General features: G+C 37.8%; 1 protein-coding gene across 1 annotated transcript in view; it reads right to left on the bottom strand.

The window, feature by feature from the left end:
• Positions 1-17,662, bottom strand: part of CAPRIN1 (cell cycle associated protein 1) — a 39,080-nt gene that overhangs the window by 5,469 nt on the left and 15,949 nt on the right. The window contains exons 5-17 of the mRNA XM_037040485.1: positions 16,406-16,644; positions 16,234-16,316; positions 11,507-11,644; positions 11,084-11,136; positions 10,922-11,008; positions 9,453-9,608; positions 9,262-9,370; positions 6,843-6,904; positions 6,302-6,412; positions 5,926-6,075; positions 4,910-5,060; positions 914-1,108; positions 348-448 (exon numbers count right to left, since the gene is read on the bottom strand). Coding sequence (XP_036896380.1) covers positions 348-448; positions 914-1,108; positions 4,910-5,060; positions 5,926-6,075; positions 6,302-6,412; positions 6,843-6,904; positions 9,262-9,370; positions 9,453-9,608; positions 10,922-11,008; positions 11,084-11,136; positions 11,507-11,644; positions 16,234-16,316; positions 16,406-16,644 — 1,635 coding nt within the window. The remainder of the gene's footprint in view (positions 1-347; positions 449-913; positions 1,109-4,909; positions 5,061-5,925; positions 6,076-6,301; positions 6,413-6,842; positions 6,905-9,261; positions 9,371-9,452; positions 9,609-10,921; positions 11,009-11,083; positions 11,137-11,506; positions 11,645-16,233; positions 16,317-16,405; positions 16,645-17,662) is intronic.

The following is a 17,662-nucleotide window of genomic DNA, read 5'->3' as shown; positions in this document are numbered from 1 at the left end:
TAGCCATCTATATTCTTAGTCTAATACTTGCAGAATATAGAATTCTTCCTTATTCTTTCAGACATTTCCATAGATAACTAATTATTCTGTAATTACTGTACTCTCAAGAACATTCAATGAGATAGATTTCTCTGCTCTTAAAAATCATTATTTTTAACACTCTTAAATGAGTACTTATACTGAGTGGAGAGAAAAGCAAGTCCTCATTCTTCATAATGCAGTATCTTGTTCAAAAGGATAAATAAAGTCAGCCCCAAATTACTTAATCAAGTCCATCAAGAAACTACATCAATTCCTTCCACTGGTACCCTTCCATCAGGTTTATATTTGATGATAACTTTACATACCCGCTGGTAGCCAGAATAGTCCCGGGGAGCACTGAACTGAGACTGTGTGTAACCACTGTTTGGAGTGTTAGAGAATGAAGGGCGATAACCATCATATCCTCCTAAAATTTAGGACAAGAAAATAATTTTCTTATCTTCACAAGGAATTTTTACTTTCTTACTACTGACCAAGAGAAGAAATGAAACATTATAAGCCATGCTAATTATTCATAGTACTCTCTAATTCCCTATCCCAACTCAATCTGTTCATCTATTCTATAAGAACTGCCTTAGAAAATTGTCACCCATCCACAAACATACAGACAAAAAATCACCAAACAAATCTCTGTAAGGTCTGATAATGTACACAAAGCAATTACCCCTTAGACGATGGGAGAGACATGGATTTGACACATACAAAAAAATTCAGTCAATTTAAACTCCTCTATCAAACTATAATAAAAATGCTTAAATTATATATAAAAGGCTAATCCAGAGAGATTCATATTGTCCCCCCAAACCATGACATATTTCTATATATTTTACAAAGCAGAAAGGGACATGAACTTGGCACTGTTTGTTTTTACCTCTGAATCCATTGGCAGGGCCCCTGTACCCATTCATTAAGCCCCTAGCACCACGAGAGCCTCCACGGGACACACCACGACTGTTGTAATAGGGCTGCCCGCTCCGAGGAAATCCAGTGTTCTGCTGCGGAGGCTGCTGGTGGTTACCAGTCACTTGATGGGGCTGATCCTGGGAACCGTGGTAAGTGCCAACCACTACAATAGAAAGAGAAAAAAATTGTAACACACACACACACTACACACAGCTCATTAACAATCTGCTTTCCCACATGCTTTCTGCTTTAAGGAGTGTCTTACACAATCTCTTCAAAGTTTAATTCTGTGTTTAAATAAATTTTCATATTAACAATAGGGAAAACTACACATGAATAAGTCCCTGCCTCTCTCCTACCCATATATTAAGTGGGATAAAATTCTCCAACAATCCAAACCTTTGAAAGCACATAGTGGTGTGACAGCACGCAGGTCTAGCCTTCCAAGTGACTTGAAAGGCTATATTATTATACATCTTCCGAGAGGCACCTGCCTATTAGCACAAGAGACCAAAAAACAATTCAAAAGATCTTACATACTGCAACAGTACAGTTACCGTTTTATACCACTTATTTATTTTCATTATAAGGCTCCTTAGAAGTTGAAGCTTTCTTATTCTTTTAAATCTCCCTCAGTATTTAAAGAAAACAAATCAAACCATGTTCATATAACTAAGGAGCTGAATAGGATATTTAGTCCATTACAAAGATAAACCACAGAGGCCTTCAATTTATACCCCACTTAATTCTTGATTCATTTCAAGTACTTTTGAGTATAGCCAATTTTGAAGACAGTTAAATGGTACACTAGTATGCAGCCAGCTAAAGTGAAGGAAGGCCCTAGGAAGGCCCACTACTTTGCACCCCACCCCCCTCCTTTCCACAATGGGGAATCTAGAAAGCTTTAAAAATTAAATACCTAGGTGAGATACATATCTGGTATTCAACCAGTGCTCATAATTCACTGGGAAGGGGGGAAGGGCAAAAAACAGGGTGCGATCAGTGCCTTTGGGAGGTAAGGAAGGTAGGGACCATGAGAAGGCCTACACCCAGGAACAAAACCGAAGCCTCTAGCCAACCCAAATATCCCACGCTTAGGTGGAAAGGAAAGGTGGTGTGACCCTTGAAAATCTTTACCAGACCTATTTTGTATCTTCAAGAAATTCAAAATACATTTACTAGTTCTCAGAATGCTTTTTTGCAACAAGAAAGCTACAGAATGCCTTGAAAGAGAGAGTCATGACTCCTTTTTCAGTTATGTAATGAACCAGATACACTATTCCCAATGTGAACTTCCTACACAAATTACTCTTTACTACATTCCCAAAATTAAAAATTACAAGCAAATATCAGGAGTACAATAAACATTTTCTATCTAAAATATTCTTGTATGCATACAGAAAGCAGTCAAAAAAACTGAATTTTCGGCCCTGGCTGGTGTGGCTCAGTGGATTAAGCACCAGCCTGCAAACCAAAGGGGTCGCCAGTCTGATTCCCAGTCAGGGCACGTGCCTGGGCTGTGGACCAGGTTCCCAGTGGGCAACCACTGATGTGTGTTGATTTCTCCCTCCCTACCCCTTTGTCTAAAAATAAATTTTAAAATCTTAAAAATAAAACTGAATTTTTGACTCACTTTTTATCAATACGATTTTTATTAATCTTGGTCAAATCTCACTTCAAGAAACACCCAGCAAAACAAATGAAGTGTGATCTTTATTTTAAAAGACCAGAATTATTTTTAAGTTTTTGTGAAGCATAAATTCTAACCCATAAAAAAATTGCCAAAGGTCCTTTTTACCTTTTTGATTTCAAATTAAAACAAAACTTCTAAAATGATGGCACACACTAATTTGTTCAACAAACATCAACATGCCAATCAAGTCCTACCCATCAGGGGTGTGTCAGTTACAGACACACAATGCCTGCCCAGATGAATGGGAGAGAACATGTGAATAAAATATCCATACAAGTGAAAACATCTATCTTGTATCAGGTAGTAAGTGATGAAGAATAAACCACAGTAGGATAAATGAGTGACCAAAGTGAGTGTAATGTATTAGACAGGGGGATAAAAGGGAGGTCTCTGTGAGGTGGTATTTGAGCACAAACCTAAAAGCCGTCAAGAAACAAAGCTATGCAAACATTAACAGAAGGAAGTTCCACACAAAAAGAAAGTGTGGAGGCTATGAGAAGACAGAACTGCTGTGTTTGTGGGGTGCTATGGGGACACAAGGAAGAAAACAGGATATATGACAGGACAAGGCAGGGACCACATCATAAAGGAACGTGTAAACCAAGGTAAAGCTTTGGATTTCTTTTCCAAATAAAACAGGAAGTCAACTTGAGGGCTTTAACAAGAGTGAAACATCTGGTTTACATTTTAAAATAATCACTCTGGCTTCTGTGTAAAGAACAGACTGGGATAAAACAGAGTCAAGAGAGACCAGATCAACTGTCCAAATAAGAGATGAGGACCATCTCGATTAGAGAGGCAGTGTGGAGGTGTCTAAATAAAAGCAAAGTGTATGGGCTGTTTTGTTTTTGAAAATGTATGTGAATGTTATGAAATTTTTATAGATACTTTAAATAGTAACAAAAGGTTATCTAGCTTTAAATGGTAACAAAGGTTATCTAGCTCAAGTTCTTACAATCAATTAGTAAAGTCAAAGAGAGTATAAGAACAAAACAGTGAAATCAACTGGTACAAATGGCATCATTAACGAAGTCAAGTGATACATAGTAATTACTTTTAATTTCATCATATCATCTGAAAAAAAATGGGAAAATAGCAAGCATGTCAGCACAATACTTTTAAGGCCCCAAATTTACCTGCTCCAAAACCAACATATGAATACATGGCAAAGAAATTACAGGAGCCTGAGAGCAAGAAGCCCAGTTATCATTAAGAAGCAGAGCACACACAGCATAACTGATAAATTTCTATCAAATTATGGATGCCTTAACCTCCCTACTGATTAGTAATGCTGAATACTACAGGGATATGTAAGAATTTAATGCTGAAAAATCTGTAACGTTTTTGTTACAGAAAAATCTGTAACATTGATCCAGGTCTATCAAGAAAATTTCATAGTTATTTAAATCAGTCTGGCCCTGACCCATGTGGCTCAGTTGGTTGAGCATCATCCTGCAAAGCAAAAAGTTGCCAGTTCAATTCCCGGTCAGGGCACATGCCTGGCCTGGGCACGGGCCTGGTCCCTGGTTGGGGCACATGCAAAAAGCAACCAACCCATTAATGCTTCTCTCACACACTGATGTATTTCTCCCTCTCTCTCTTTCTCCCTCCCTTCCCTTCTCTCTAAAAAAAACATTAGTAAGTAAAATCTTTTCTTAAAAATCAGTCTGATAAAATCAAAGTACTAACTCCTATGATTTTAGCAGGGTTTGCTAGTTTGTTGTGGGACTCCAATTAAACTCCTAGGAATTAAATAACCAAAGACCTAAAAAAGGTATTTCATGTGTTACAAATTTAAATAATCTAAAATATCTCTATCTACTTTATTACTGTGACAGGTATAACTGGCCAAATTACGACCATACTTTCCAACAAGGACTTCTGTTTCAACCTAGTTCACCGAACGTAGCCATAGCAACTCCTTACTGCTTCCTAACTTTGTATAACTGAATGCAGATTATCATGCCAGCAGGCTTCAATAAATTAGCAATTAAAAGCAAAACTGATCATAATTCAAGTAACAAATTTAATTCCACTAGATTAAAAAAGGGTATTATAAAAGCTCAATGACTAAAGGAAAATGGCTAGAAGGCCTCTAAAAACTGCACATAATTCACACAGCAAATATGGATCAGCAATGCAAAATCTGTAAAGTCTAAAACTGAAACAAAAACTCTCAGATACAGCCACTCTCAAGTCTAAACTGCCCTAACACTGTCAATAACTGCACTGCAAAGCAAGTAGCCAAGGAATGGACACTGATTATCCTACCTGTTTGAAGCTGTTCTTGCTGAAGCTCTGTTTGTTCTACTTGGTGAGGCTGACTGGAAAAGCTCTGGTTATAACTGGCCTGGTACTGATTCTGCTGTTTTAAAGTTTCTGGTTCATTAACAGGAGGAACTGGGGCATTCATATTGAACACCTGTAAGTAAATAAACAATTAGTTCATCCTGTTATGCTAATGATTTCCCTACTGTTCACATGGCAGATTTCAATGCTGGTTTTACCTCAAATGTAAAACAATGCCTTATAGAAGTCTCAAACATCACACATACACACACAAAACTCCTCCATTAATGCACTTCAATGTGGGGAAAAACACATTAAAAGCAAAGTATAAGTGGGGATTAAAAAAATCTAAAGACACGTAATCAGCAGCCTTGAAAATGCTATTATAAATGAAAAAATCCTTATAGAAGATGCAAACCCCTGATATAGTATCACTTACAGAAATTTTATCAACTTGATTTCAGTTCAATATTTACTTCAATTATTATATTTTTACTAATTTTTTACTCAAAAGTTATCAAGTATTTGACTCTGAACTTTCCTGTGAGCAATTTAACTGTATCCTATTGATAACAGTATTTCCCTTATCACTGTTTTCTAGAAACTCTTGAAATTTAGAGATGCTTACGGAGGAAGCAGAGTGCAGTATCATGTCTAAAACTTACTTTGTGATATACTTCAGTGAAGTGAAAGACTAAGCAAATAGCGCAAAATGTAAACAACTGTTAAAGATAAGGAACAACTTTAATATATGGATATTGGTCTATTTTTCTGCATGTGCAAAAAGGTGCAACTATAAAACAAGATGTGAGCATGTAACACCGAAGACTCAAATCTATCTCTGGAAGCAGGAAAATCGAAGTTTAGGTTCAAATATACCCTCCAGTTAGGGGAGATGCAGACTTAAGCACAAAGCTAAGTGAAGACTTTTCACTGAAACACTAGCACAATGAAAGTATACTCTAGACACTTAATGTGAGTTGAATTAATTTGCCTACCGTCTGCATGGATTGGAATGGAGCCGCATTCACATTGATCCCACTGCTATGTAAAGGTTTGCTTGTCCCAGCCGGGAACACTTGGGGCTGAGAAGCAGCAGGAAGGGATGATGATGCTGTAGTCTGGTCTGTATTTAAAGAGATTGTTGCCTAAACACAAAGTGAATAGATGCACTTTAGTGATAAACTAAACTTAGCCAAAATTATTACCCATATGTGTATTAACAAACTCTGCTACTTCATGAAATAAATATACTGTAGTGCATGCATTAGGTCCAAAAAGAAGAGCAACTAAATTAACAGTAATTTACCTCTGCCCAATTCATGAATAAGCAAGCGCCTCATCAAGTTGATATGACCTGGTAACAGAACTTGCCTGAATCTGGTCAATTGGTTCCTTTTGTGGTCGTTGCTCTGTAGCATGAGACGGCTGGTACAAGGGTTGAGAAGTTGTATACCCCTCACTCGTGGACGAAACCAAAGGAACCTACACAGAAGTAAAGAAATCAAAGCTTCTTTCTGTTATAAATAAACTCTAAAACATCCAGGGCTTAAAAAAAAAAGCACCTGTTGAAGAGACTATAAAACCTAAGAACTACAAAAAACATGTATTATTGAAGCTCCAAGTTAAATAAACCCCAGTTCCCCGAAATGCTTCTAAAATGGTAGTATCTGCATTAAATTTTAGAATTATGTATCTAAAAACTTCTTCCCCTTTGTTATAATAAGCTATTATAAAATGTAAGAATTAAAAAAAAATTTAACTGTCATAAGAAAAACATAAACATGGAAATAAGGCTATACATGCCAGATTTGGACACGGATCAAATTGGTCCCTGACTTTCATAAGCTAACTCAGGAAGCAACCCAAGGACTGACTAAAAACCAATCTGCAAAAATATTTTTATCACTCTTACCTGTGTAGCTTCTGGTTGTACGGGAACTTGATTAGGCTGAGCAAGTCTAGATTCAGAATGAACTGCAAAATTGACCAAAAAAAATATTGTTCCACAAAAATCAAATTTCTATAGCCAAACCTGAAATAAACTTTAGCAATCATGAAAATACACTGAGTAGGATAGGTAGAATTTTAGCTTTCAAAGAAAGCCTTGTGTTGTGTTCACTGGTAGTCATTATTAATCAATTCTCACAATGGCTTTCATTTTGTGTTTTGCAAAGATAAAGATGTTCATGATAAAGTGCTAACGGAGAGGTAGAGAGCAGAACACAGAAGAACGATGCCAGTGTTATCCATGCAAAAGCCTTTTAAAGCGGCAACTAAAGTAGCATTACTCTTACTCTTGCAGACCTTACATAATACTCGGTAATATTTTCACATTATCAAGCTTCAATATTTCAAAGGTCTCCACAAAAAATAATAAAAATGCAAATACACCTTTAAAAAGCCTATATTCGATTCTGTGTTTATATTATTGCCAATTCTCACCATCCTTCCACTCCCCTCCCAACCATGGTTAAGTAGTAAACAAAAATACAGGACCGCTGGCTAGTCATTGAAAACTGCCCGTTTTCACTGGAAAGTCTAGTGGACTCAGTGTTCGTTTGAGCAACATCAGTCAGTGCTGCGGCACGTGCTGGCCTTTAGCATAACTCAGCAGCAAAGAAATCTATCTATTTTCTTCCTCTGGTTGGACTCAGAAAATGAACACTCATTAATAAACTGATTCCTTTCTAGAAGGCCTGACCCCGATCTGTCTTCTTACCCTTGGTAGAGATGTGACAAAGATGAGTTCACTTTACTTTGGAAACATTGTAACTACCTCACCAGATAAATAGGTTTTTACTCAGCAACTCCTTTTATGACATTTAAAATTATGTATTAAGTATATTACTTTACATAGTTTCACTTTTGTGCCCTTATTGTTGACATACTGGGTTGGCCTTAAAGTTCAGGCTTTCCCTATGATGGCTTCTAGTAGTCCTTAGTAGTCTTTAACTTCATTCAAAACAATTTTATCAGACTGTACTGTGACAGCTGTCATATTATCGTGCATTAAAGACAAAATCAAAATCGATGAATCTTTGTGCAACCATTTTAACGTTGAAAATGAGGGATATGCAACATTTTCAGCATATTGTGCTTTCTTTATTATTTCAAGAAAGGTTAAAACAAAAGATTGGTGCAGTGTATGGAGAAGGTACAGTGACTGATCGAACATGTTGAAAGTGGTTTGCAAAGTGTCTTGGTATACTAACATTTTTGCCAAATTATGCCTTGCTGCGGGGCTGTCTTATGCATTACAAGATGTTCAGCAGCACCCCTGGCCTCTACCCACTAGAAGCCATACTCAACATATCCGAATCAATAATTATTGGTAAAAATGAAAAATGTGTCTTTTATTTTACAGAAAAAAAACATATAGACTTTTTGGCCAACCCAATATTGGGAAGAAAGACAAGACTCCAAGTTACTAATGATCCCCTTAACTCAATACAAGACATCAACTCTTAGTGCTGCTCTTTTGAATGAATGGTATAAGACGAGTGAAAGTCTGGAACTTCAATTGTCTTGTCTATCTCTTCCCCTTTCCTCTTAAGCATTCCCTTACCCACTTCACTGTTAAATCTCATTTTTATTTAGGTAATAAAATGTTCAGAAATTCTCCTAAAAAGCTGCAAGCACCCTTCAGAAAAAAAAATACCTCTATTATTTTTATTCCCAGATTAATTTTGGTATTTAAAAAGCCAAGTAAAATTTCATTTACCGTATTTTTGGACTACAAGATGCACCCCCAATTTGGGAGAAAAATGGGGATGTGTCTTTATAGTCCAAATGTAGTTTACCTGCCTCACTGGTGGGGGGGGGCGGGCGACGCGTGGTGGAGTGGGGCCACAGGACGCAGGAGCCTCCTATTTTCCCCCTCTCAAACCTACGGTAGATGCGTCTTATGGTCTGAGAAGTACAGTATATAATTATAGGCACAGGAAGAACCAGTCTACAGTTTTACAAGTCAGGAAATCATTACTATGGGGCTGGGGGAGAGAGTAATTAGCGGCCAGAGGGAACAAAAATAGGCTTCTGATTGATAATGTTCCATTTCTGGGTGCTGATGTGTTCAGTTTGTGAAAACTTATAGAAATGTACACTTAACATGTACTTTTCTAAGTCTATATGCCAAAAAAAGTAACAAAAAATTATGAACTACAGTTATTCAGATTATAGGGAAACAACAATGTTTCTTATCAAATTAAAGAGGTAGAAGAGCTAAAAAATAAACAAGCGTTAAGAGAAAAAAATCGCTTTTACAAACTTTAAAAAACCTGAAAGCATTGGCCCTACATGTACCTCTCACATAAAAATACACCATTACTAACCTGGAGGGCAAACCAGCTGGGGCATATCTAGGTTTTGTGCTGGATTCATAGGCTGTGCAGACACAATGGCAGGATCAAGTGTCTGGTTTTCAAAATCCAGCATTGAATCCTACAAGTTAGAATACAATGGAATTGAGTTAAATAATGTGAACACTTAAACTTTCTGTTACATCTAATTAAATTGCACCTACCTGTATGAAATTGTAAGGCCCCTGCATTTGCGCCATAAGGTCCTGTACTCGCTGTCTTCTCACAAGTGGATCTGCCTGAGCCACTGGTGTCAAAGCGTGGGGCTCTGGTACTGCAGGAGATGCAGCCTGAGGTTGCTGCTGGAGTGAATTTACCACCTAAAGAAAGTGGGAGAAGGGGAGGGGAGAGGATTGGTAGAATGAGAGCGCTCCATTCATTACTATCATGACAGGTCCCCAAACTACATATGCTATGCATACTGTAAACAGAATAGTAAGTAGACTTAAACATAATTACTCAAACTGACCACAATTATGCCAAGTTTAATATTCTAATCAATGCTATAATTCTTAAGTGTTCTCAATTCCACAGGACCACCATGCAGCATTTCAGAATTATTTTATAAACTGCTTTCAAAATACTGTATCTTGCCTAAACTGTTAAGCCTTCTATGTGAAGTATATCTCTATCAAATACATATCTATCTCAGTACCCAACATACAGTCAGCACTCAAGAAATGTTAGCTATTATTAGCACCAAGCTTTGAGTTCCTATCATTCCATGCCCTCTGCCAGGACCCCAGGGTCAACATCTATCACTTTATCTAAACTGCTGCTACAAAAGCCAAAGCTCATTCCCCTCCCTCTCTTCTTCCTAACTCTAATAATTTCTCCAGATTATAATTTTTAATAATTCTCTTCTCTGCTGGGAAAAACTCACTGATTTTTATGACATCAAATTTATACTCTTCTGTTTGGCTTTTACACCTGGGCAAGTCATACCTGTTGAGCTTGGGCAAGTCATAACCATATTTCCTGTATGAGGAAAATTGAGGTAATAGAGCCTGGCAACCAAACAGACTTATTGACTTATTAGGGTGAAGGAGGGGTCTGAGATGACATTCCAATATATCCCCTGTAAGTGGTTTTCTTCTGAAGGCTATGCAGGTAGGAGCCCAGATTTTTAGAGACTAACCTGGTAACAAATAATACACTTCGATACTCAGGTGACAAACACAAGGCCCATGGGCCAAATCCAGCCCTCCACCTTGTTTTCTCCGGCCTGGCACCTTGCGGCAGCAAGGTTTCTACCTGGCGGCAGCACCAAGCTCTCACTTAACTGTTAAGGAGCAGTTACATTTAGACAGTCCTAATATTACATTCGACCTTTTGGAGGCAACCACGAGGCTGATGTGGCCCTTGGTGAAAATGAGTTTGACACCCCTGCTTTAATACATTAACCCTAATTTATATATGGTTACAACTTTTTGGAATTACATCCGTACCAGTGATTCTATTACATAACCACAGGAATAAACAAATCACCTTTTAAACCAAAGTCTTGTGTAATAAGTTTAATATAATAAGTGTACTTATACAAAAGACTGTCTTAATTTGTTCTTAGAAGACATAAAAATTACTAATTAAAGACAAAAGACATCATCAACCTTGTAATACAGAGAACTCTTACCTCGACTGTTTCAACTGGCCACTCATCCACCTGCTCCTTCTCACCACTGCTGAACTGTGTTTCGGCCATAAATTGTCTATTTACATACTGCAAAACAAATAAATGTTTGAAACCTCTGTTTAAAAGGCAGAAAGGGAAAGCCAGCATTAATGAACATCATACCTCCGTTGATTCAACTTCACTTTGTTCAGTGTATTCTTCAGCTGGCTCAGGTTCTAAGAGATTAAAAATATGATACAAAGAGTATTAAGAATCTTTCTTAAAGTGAACAATTCATTTGAACTCCAAATAAATAAAGGGTTTACCATCACATAGTCAGAGTTTATTTACAAAGTTATAGTTAACATTAAGTTTCTATATTTTATCATTCTTACAACAACATATTTGGAGTTCTTCTTACCATTTATTCCAGAATAAATTAGTTTCAACAGTATTCTGAGTCAGGTATAATGCAAATTAAGAGCTCCTGTGTTAAAATTTCTCTCTATTCTTCAAAGTAGTATTATAAAACAGCATACAGATTATGTTGGTGGCATAAACAAAACCAAGACCCTACCTGAAGCTCATATCCACCCAGGTACTCACCAGGTTCAGCTACCTGGTCATCAACAGCAGGTGCCGAGGCTGCCTCTTCTTCCTCACACAGCCCATTCTGGTGGTTGTGAGTGCTGTCGAAGTAGTTTGACTGGAAAACACGCTCGACAATTTCCTTTAGAGCTTTATCTAAACACAAAATAGGAACTATAATGTTGGACTATCTGAGGTATAAGCCAACACTCTACAGACCTCATCAACTGTTACTAAAACACATTACAAACATTAAATTCCACCAAGAACAGAAGTCCAATACAGAATAACAAGAAACAAAAGAATCTATTTATACTTAAGTTTATCTTCCTGTATTTTCAGTATCCTAGTTTTACAAGAAAGCGGACAATGTGGTAGGCACTGGGGCCACAAAAAGGTATGTAAAGGATACAGTATCTACCCTCCCTAAGTTTACAATCCAATAGAGAAGAATTATCAAATACTCACAAAAATGGCAAAATTATACCTGTGAAACATTCCACAGAGAAATACAATGGATTGGACCTAGTCGAGGAGAGGCTGCAAGAGGCTGTCATGGTGTAGAGCTGAAAACCCTGAGGTGCAGAAGGTGAGTAGGAGAGAGAAGTGTTCCAAGACAGAGGCAACAGCATTTAAAAGCTCTGTACAAAGAAGGACGCCCAATACACAAAAATGAAAGTATGTGCTCCAGATGACGAACCAGGAGTGAGAAAAAGCATTAAGGAAATCTGAGTCTGGAGAGATTGGTAAGGGCCAGATCATGCAAGGTCTTGAAATTAAGGACAAATGCATATAAAATGTAATTAAAACAAAGCCATTGCAAGATTTTAATGATGGGGAGCAGATTCAGCTAAACAACCACATTAGACAAGAGAAAAGCAGAAAAGTAGAAGAGAAATAGAAGCAGATTCAATATATTTAAAAGTCAACTCAAATTGTCAGAATTTGGTTCACTAGGATATAAAGGAAGGCAGGCCAGCAGGCAAAAGTGTGCGTCAAGAACTAAAATCTTAATTTCCTGGCCTTGTATAGCAAATGTACAGTAAAGCTATTCCCTAATAAGTCACTCTACAGAAATATAAAACTTTAGGGACCATATTATATCAAACTATCATAAAATTGATCCTATTAATAACATTATTTACTATTTATTGAATTCTGAACACTTCATGTTTTCCTCCCTCTACACCTCAAGATTCATGACTCAGAATTATATGTTTTAAAAAAACTTAAATGCATGAAAACTGATTGCATATAAAACACTAATGCTGATTACATAAGTAGCTCTCCAATAGCAACAGACATAGATGTGCCATTCCTAAGATGCAGGAACAAAACTTGGTAGAAAATAACACCAAAACAAACTATAAGATTGTTTTATCCTTGGCATGACTCAGTAACAGTCATGAAAATTTGATCAGGAGTGACCTAATACTTTTTTAAGCTAATAAGTTTAGGCACATAAATCAATCACTTTCCAAACTTCAAGTGGTGAATTTAGTACATCCTTATACCGGAACTAAAACCAAGAAGCCAAAAAGATCTTTTACAATAAATACAGACAACACAAGTTGACAAACCGAAACAATTATTCCTTAAATGAAAAGATATAAAAGGAAAGACTATTTCCTTATATGATTTACACACATCCTTAAAGCAAAAACACACCAAATAGTATCATACTATTTTGTCAATTAAAACTTATAATCCAATTAATTTTCAACCTCTGCTAAAAACAAGCTATAAACACAGATAGTTCTGCCTTGATAAGGTCAACAATTTACTTTGCTAAATCAACTTTATAGTCAAGAGAGGAACCTATTCCTTCATTTATTAAGGGACTAAAAACCTAAAATTCCTAATTTACCAAGTTAGTGAAACTTAAATGTCCTTTTAAAAAAATCAATATACAGGCCTGGCTGGTGTAGCTCAGTGGATTGAGCTCAGGCCTGCGAACCACACAATCGCGGCTCGATTCCCAGTCAGGGCACATGCCTGGGTTGCAGGCCAGTTCCCAGCAGGAGACTCACAAGAAGCAACCATACATTGATATTTCTCTCTTTCTCTCCTTCCCTTCCTCTCTAAAGACAAATAAATAAAATCTTTAAAAAAAAAAATCAATATACAGTTGCATTATTTCAGGTTAAGAACTCACAAAGAGGCCCTGGCTGGTGTAGCTCAGTGTATTGAGCATGGGCCTGCGAACCACAGGATCGTGGTTCGATTCCCAGTCAGGGCACATGCCTGGGTTGCAGGCCAGTTCCCTGCAGGCCCACTCCCAGCAGGGGACGCATGAAAGGCCACCATACATTGATGTTTCTCTCCCTCTCTCCTTCCCCTCTAAAGATAAATAAATAAATAAAATCTTTAAAAAAATTTTTTAAAATTAAAAAAAAAAGAACTCACAAAGAGGAAACTGAACCAGATACCAGCACCTTTTTTAAAATTCAAAAAAGAAGAGACTTCCAGCCAAGATGGAGGCGTAGGTGGAAACAATGTACCTCCTCACACAACCAAGTTTATGAACAACAAATACTCAGAAACCAGAACAGAGAGAAAATTAAACTGTACCAAAGTCCGACAAACCATTCATCCAGACTGATAAGAGGGCAGAGTTGGCACCTGGCAGAGAGGGGACGCAGCAGGAAAAAGCAGCCCGACCGATCCAGGCAGGCCACAAGGCAGCTGGCTGACCGCGGCCACACATTCGCACGCAGATAAACCAGGCAAAAAAAAAAAAAAAAAAACAAGCAGTGAGACAGACCGCATAACCCAGGGCCCCAGCGCTGGGAATTAAAGCCTAAAAGCACAACTGGAAAAACTTTCAGAGGTCGAGATGCCGGGAGAAGCTCCCAGGCTCACAGAGAGTTCGTTGGAGAGACCCACAGGGTCCTAGAACATACACAAACCCACTCGCCCAGAAACCAGCACCAGAAGGGCCCAATTTGCCTGCAGTAAGTAGCAGAGGGGACCAAAATCCGGGAGAGAGCAGAACAAACGCCACTGCCCCTCTCTGACCCTGCCTCCACATACAGTGTCACAACCCAGAAACCTGGATTGCCCTGCCCTGGTGAGGACCTAAGGCTCCGCACCTCATCCATAACAGGCGCAAACAGACCAAAACATTATGGTTCAAGAACAGCTCAAAGCCCCAGAGCCAATGATTCTAAGCAACCAAGAAATAGCTAACCTATCAGATGCAGAGTTCAAAACACTGGTGATCAGGATATTCACAGAACTGGTTGAGTTTAGTCACATATTAGATGAAAAAATGAAGGCTTCACTAAGAGAAATGAAGTAAAATGCACAGGGAACCAATAGTGATGGGAAGGAAACTGGGATTAAAATCAATCGAGTGGACCAGAAAAAAGAAAAAAATGACCAAACAGAAAAGAATGAAGAAACAAGAATTTTTAAAAATGAGGAGAGGCTTAGGAACCTTCAGGACATCTTTAAGCATTCCAACATCCAAATTATAGGGGTACCAGAATAGGAAGAGGAAAAGCAACAAGTGAAAAACTTATTTGACCAAATAATCTGGCAAAGGAAATAGACTTCCAGGAAGTCCAAGAAGCTCAGAGAGTCCCAAAGAAGTTGGACCCAAGGAGGAACACACCAAGGCACATCATCATTACATTAGCCAAGATAAAAATGAAGGAAAGAATCCTAGAAGCAGCAAGAGATAAGGGGACAGTCACCTACAAAGGAGTTCCTATCAGACTGTCAGTTGATTTCTCAAAAGAGATCTTACAGGCAAGAAGGGGCTGGAAAGAAGTATTCCAAGTCATGAAATCCAAAGACCTACATCCAAGATTGCTCTATCCAGCAAAACCTTCATTTAGAATGGAAGGACAGATACAGTGCTTCTCAGATAAGGTCAAGTTCAAGGAGTTCATCATCAACAAGCCCTTATTATATGAAATGTTAAAGGGATTTATCTAAGAAAAAGAAGATAAAAAATATGAACAGTGAAAGGACAGCAAACTGTTATTAACAACCATACCTAAAACAAAAGCAAACCAAGAAGACAGCTGGATCAGGAGCAGAACTATAGAAATGAAGAACACATGGAGGGTTAGCAACAGGGGAGTGGGAGGAGGAGAAGGGGGGAGAAGGTACAGAGGATAAGTAGCATAGACGGTAGGTAGAAAATAGACAGGGGGGCAGGGCAAGAATAGTATGGGAAATATAGAATCTAAGGTACTTGAGACACATGGACATGAGCTAAAGACGGGGAATGGGGGAAGGAGTGTGCAGGGGGGAGGGGAATGAAGGGGGGAAATGGGACAACTATAATAGCATAATCAATAAAACATATTAAAAAATACAAAAAAGAAATCAAAGAAAAAGACTAAGGCACGACCATATGAGGTACAGTAAATGTTTGTTTTTCACAAAATTTCAGCTCTAAGAAAAAAACAGTCACCAACTAATAATCAAAAAAAACCTGGCAAGTCAATCGGTGTTAGTACGTCCAGCTCAGAGTAAGTTACAAACAAACCGTGTTAAGTTAGGACTCCCACCTTCACAGATTTTTGGCTGGCTGGTACTGTTATGATCACACACAGAACAGGCACAAAAAATGCAAAAATAGATACAAAAAAAAAGAATGAGAAAGTAAACAGGGGACGTTATTTATCCCATTCTAAAATTTTAATTAACTTTTAATTAACATTACTCTTAAGTAGGAAACTCATTTTTAAAGATGTTTAGTTATAAGAACATAAGGTATCAGTGATACTCACAGGTTGTTCCACATACAGATTTTTCTTTGCCTTCCAGCAAGTCCCACAGGTGAATGGAGGCGTGCTCATACTGCTCATTCAACCTTATAATGATAATCAAACCGCTAATTAACTACCTTTCAACTGTCAAGTTAAGGCAACATTTAGAAGCTGTCTCACCAACACCACGCACCTCAAGGCCATGTCCCGCTCGGGGTCAGCGAGCTTGTAGAACTCGTCCAGCAGGGACAGCTCCTCTGCGGACAGGATGGGTACACCATTGGAGCCTTGCTTCAGGTCAGCGCGCACGTCCTCGTCTCCCAGTTTGTCCAAAACATACTGCAGCTCAAGTACAGTTTTTAGACGTTTCTGTTCAGCTTCTTCTCTCATAAGCTGCTCCCGTCGTGCTGTTTTTTTAATTGTTTTCTGAATCTGCATAAGAATATAAACATAAGACATCAAAATAAGTTTTAAAAACTCTTAGTTCAATCAATTTCGGGTCCAATATAAACAAGACACCTCACTCAATGGGCTAGATGTGACCCCAGTACACGAAAGGATGATTCCCAATTTACAAAGAGTTTATTCCATGATGAATTTTAAGCAGTTGTAAGAAAATCAGAACACTTCTTTTGCTAGAAGGTATGATACTACTGAAATGTTATCAATAAAACAATAATATTTGGGATTTGCTTCAAAATAATCCAGCAGACAGGGAATAAGAGACTATATGAAATACGATTGCCCATAAGATGGTATATGTAGAAGATAGATATGGGTACATGAGTGTTCATTATATTCTTTGGTTTTGAAATTTCTCATAATAAAAAGTATAAAAATTAAAACATTTAATTAAGGGCCTAAGTCAACTAAAAAATAAACCTAACCACAACAATAATAAAAAATATTAACTATATCTTCTCCATGGGAAAAATTCTCTACGACCCAAAGTTCTAAGTACCTATTACTGAGTTCACAAAGAAATGCCACAACCCACCACTGGCACCTCAACCCAGTCAATCAACAGCTGGCATTGTAATGGCATTCCAACGTACTGAAAATAGTGGCTAAAACCGACTCCTTTTTAGGACTATGGGCACACTAGCAGAGAAAAAGAAGGTGGCAGTAGAAGACAGATAAAAGCTAAGTATTAATTTTTTCCACTGCTTTTTGTCTCTCCACTCCTTTCTCTTTCCTGGGAAGGCTAACAGGAGGGCATCAGCCAAACTCAAATACTTTTCTCTTATGCATTGTCTCAGTGTGGGGCCAGAGAAAAGTCAGTCTTTCAAGAGCAATGACAGTGTTTTCTTCCCACATTCTCCTCTTTCTCAAGCCTTACTAGGATAACTTTAAACAGAGAAAATGGAAATAAAGACATATAAAACATAATAAAAAGAAAAATAGGGAAGACATGGAAGGAATAATAAGGTTGCAATAAGGCAAATCTATA

Source organism: Sturnira hondurensis, unplaced genomic scaffold (assembly GCF_014824575.4).
Source record: "Sturnira hondurensis isolate 20B ecotype Veracruz unplaced genomic scaffold, ASM1482457v3 Scaffold0002638, whole genome shotgun sequence".
NCBI lineage: Eukaryota > Metazoa > Chordata > Mammalia > Chiroptera > Phyllostomidae > Sturnira > Sturnira hondurensis.
The sequence above is the reverse complement of the archived record's forward strand: the minus strand, read 5'-3'. Positions and strand labels throughout refer to the sequence as shown.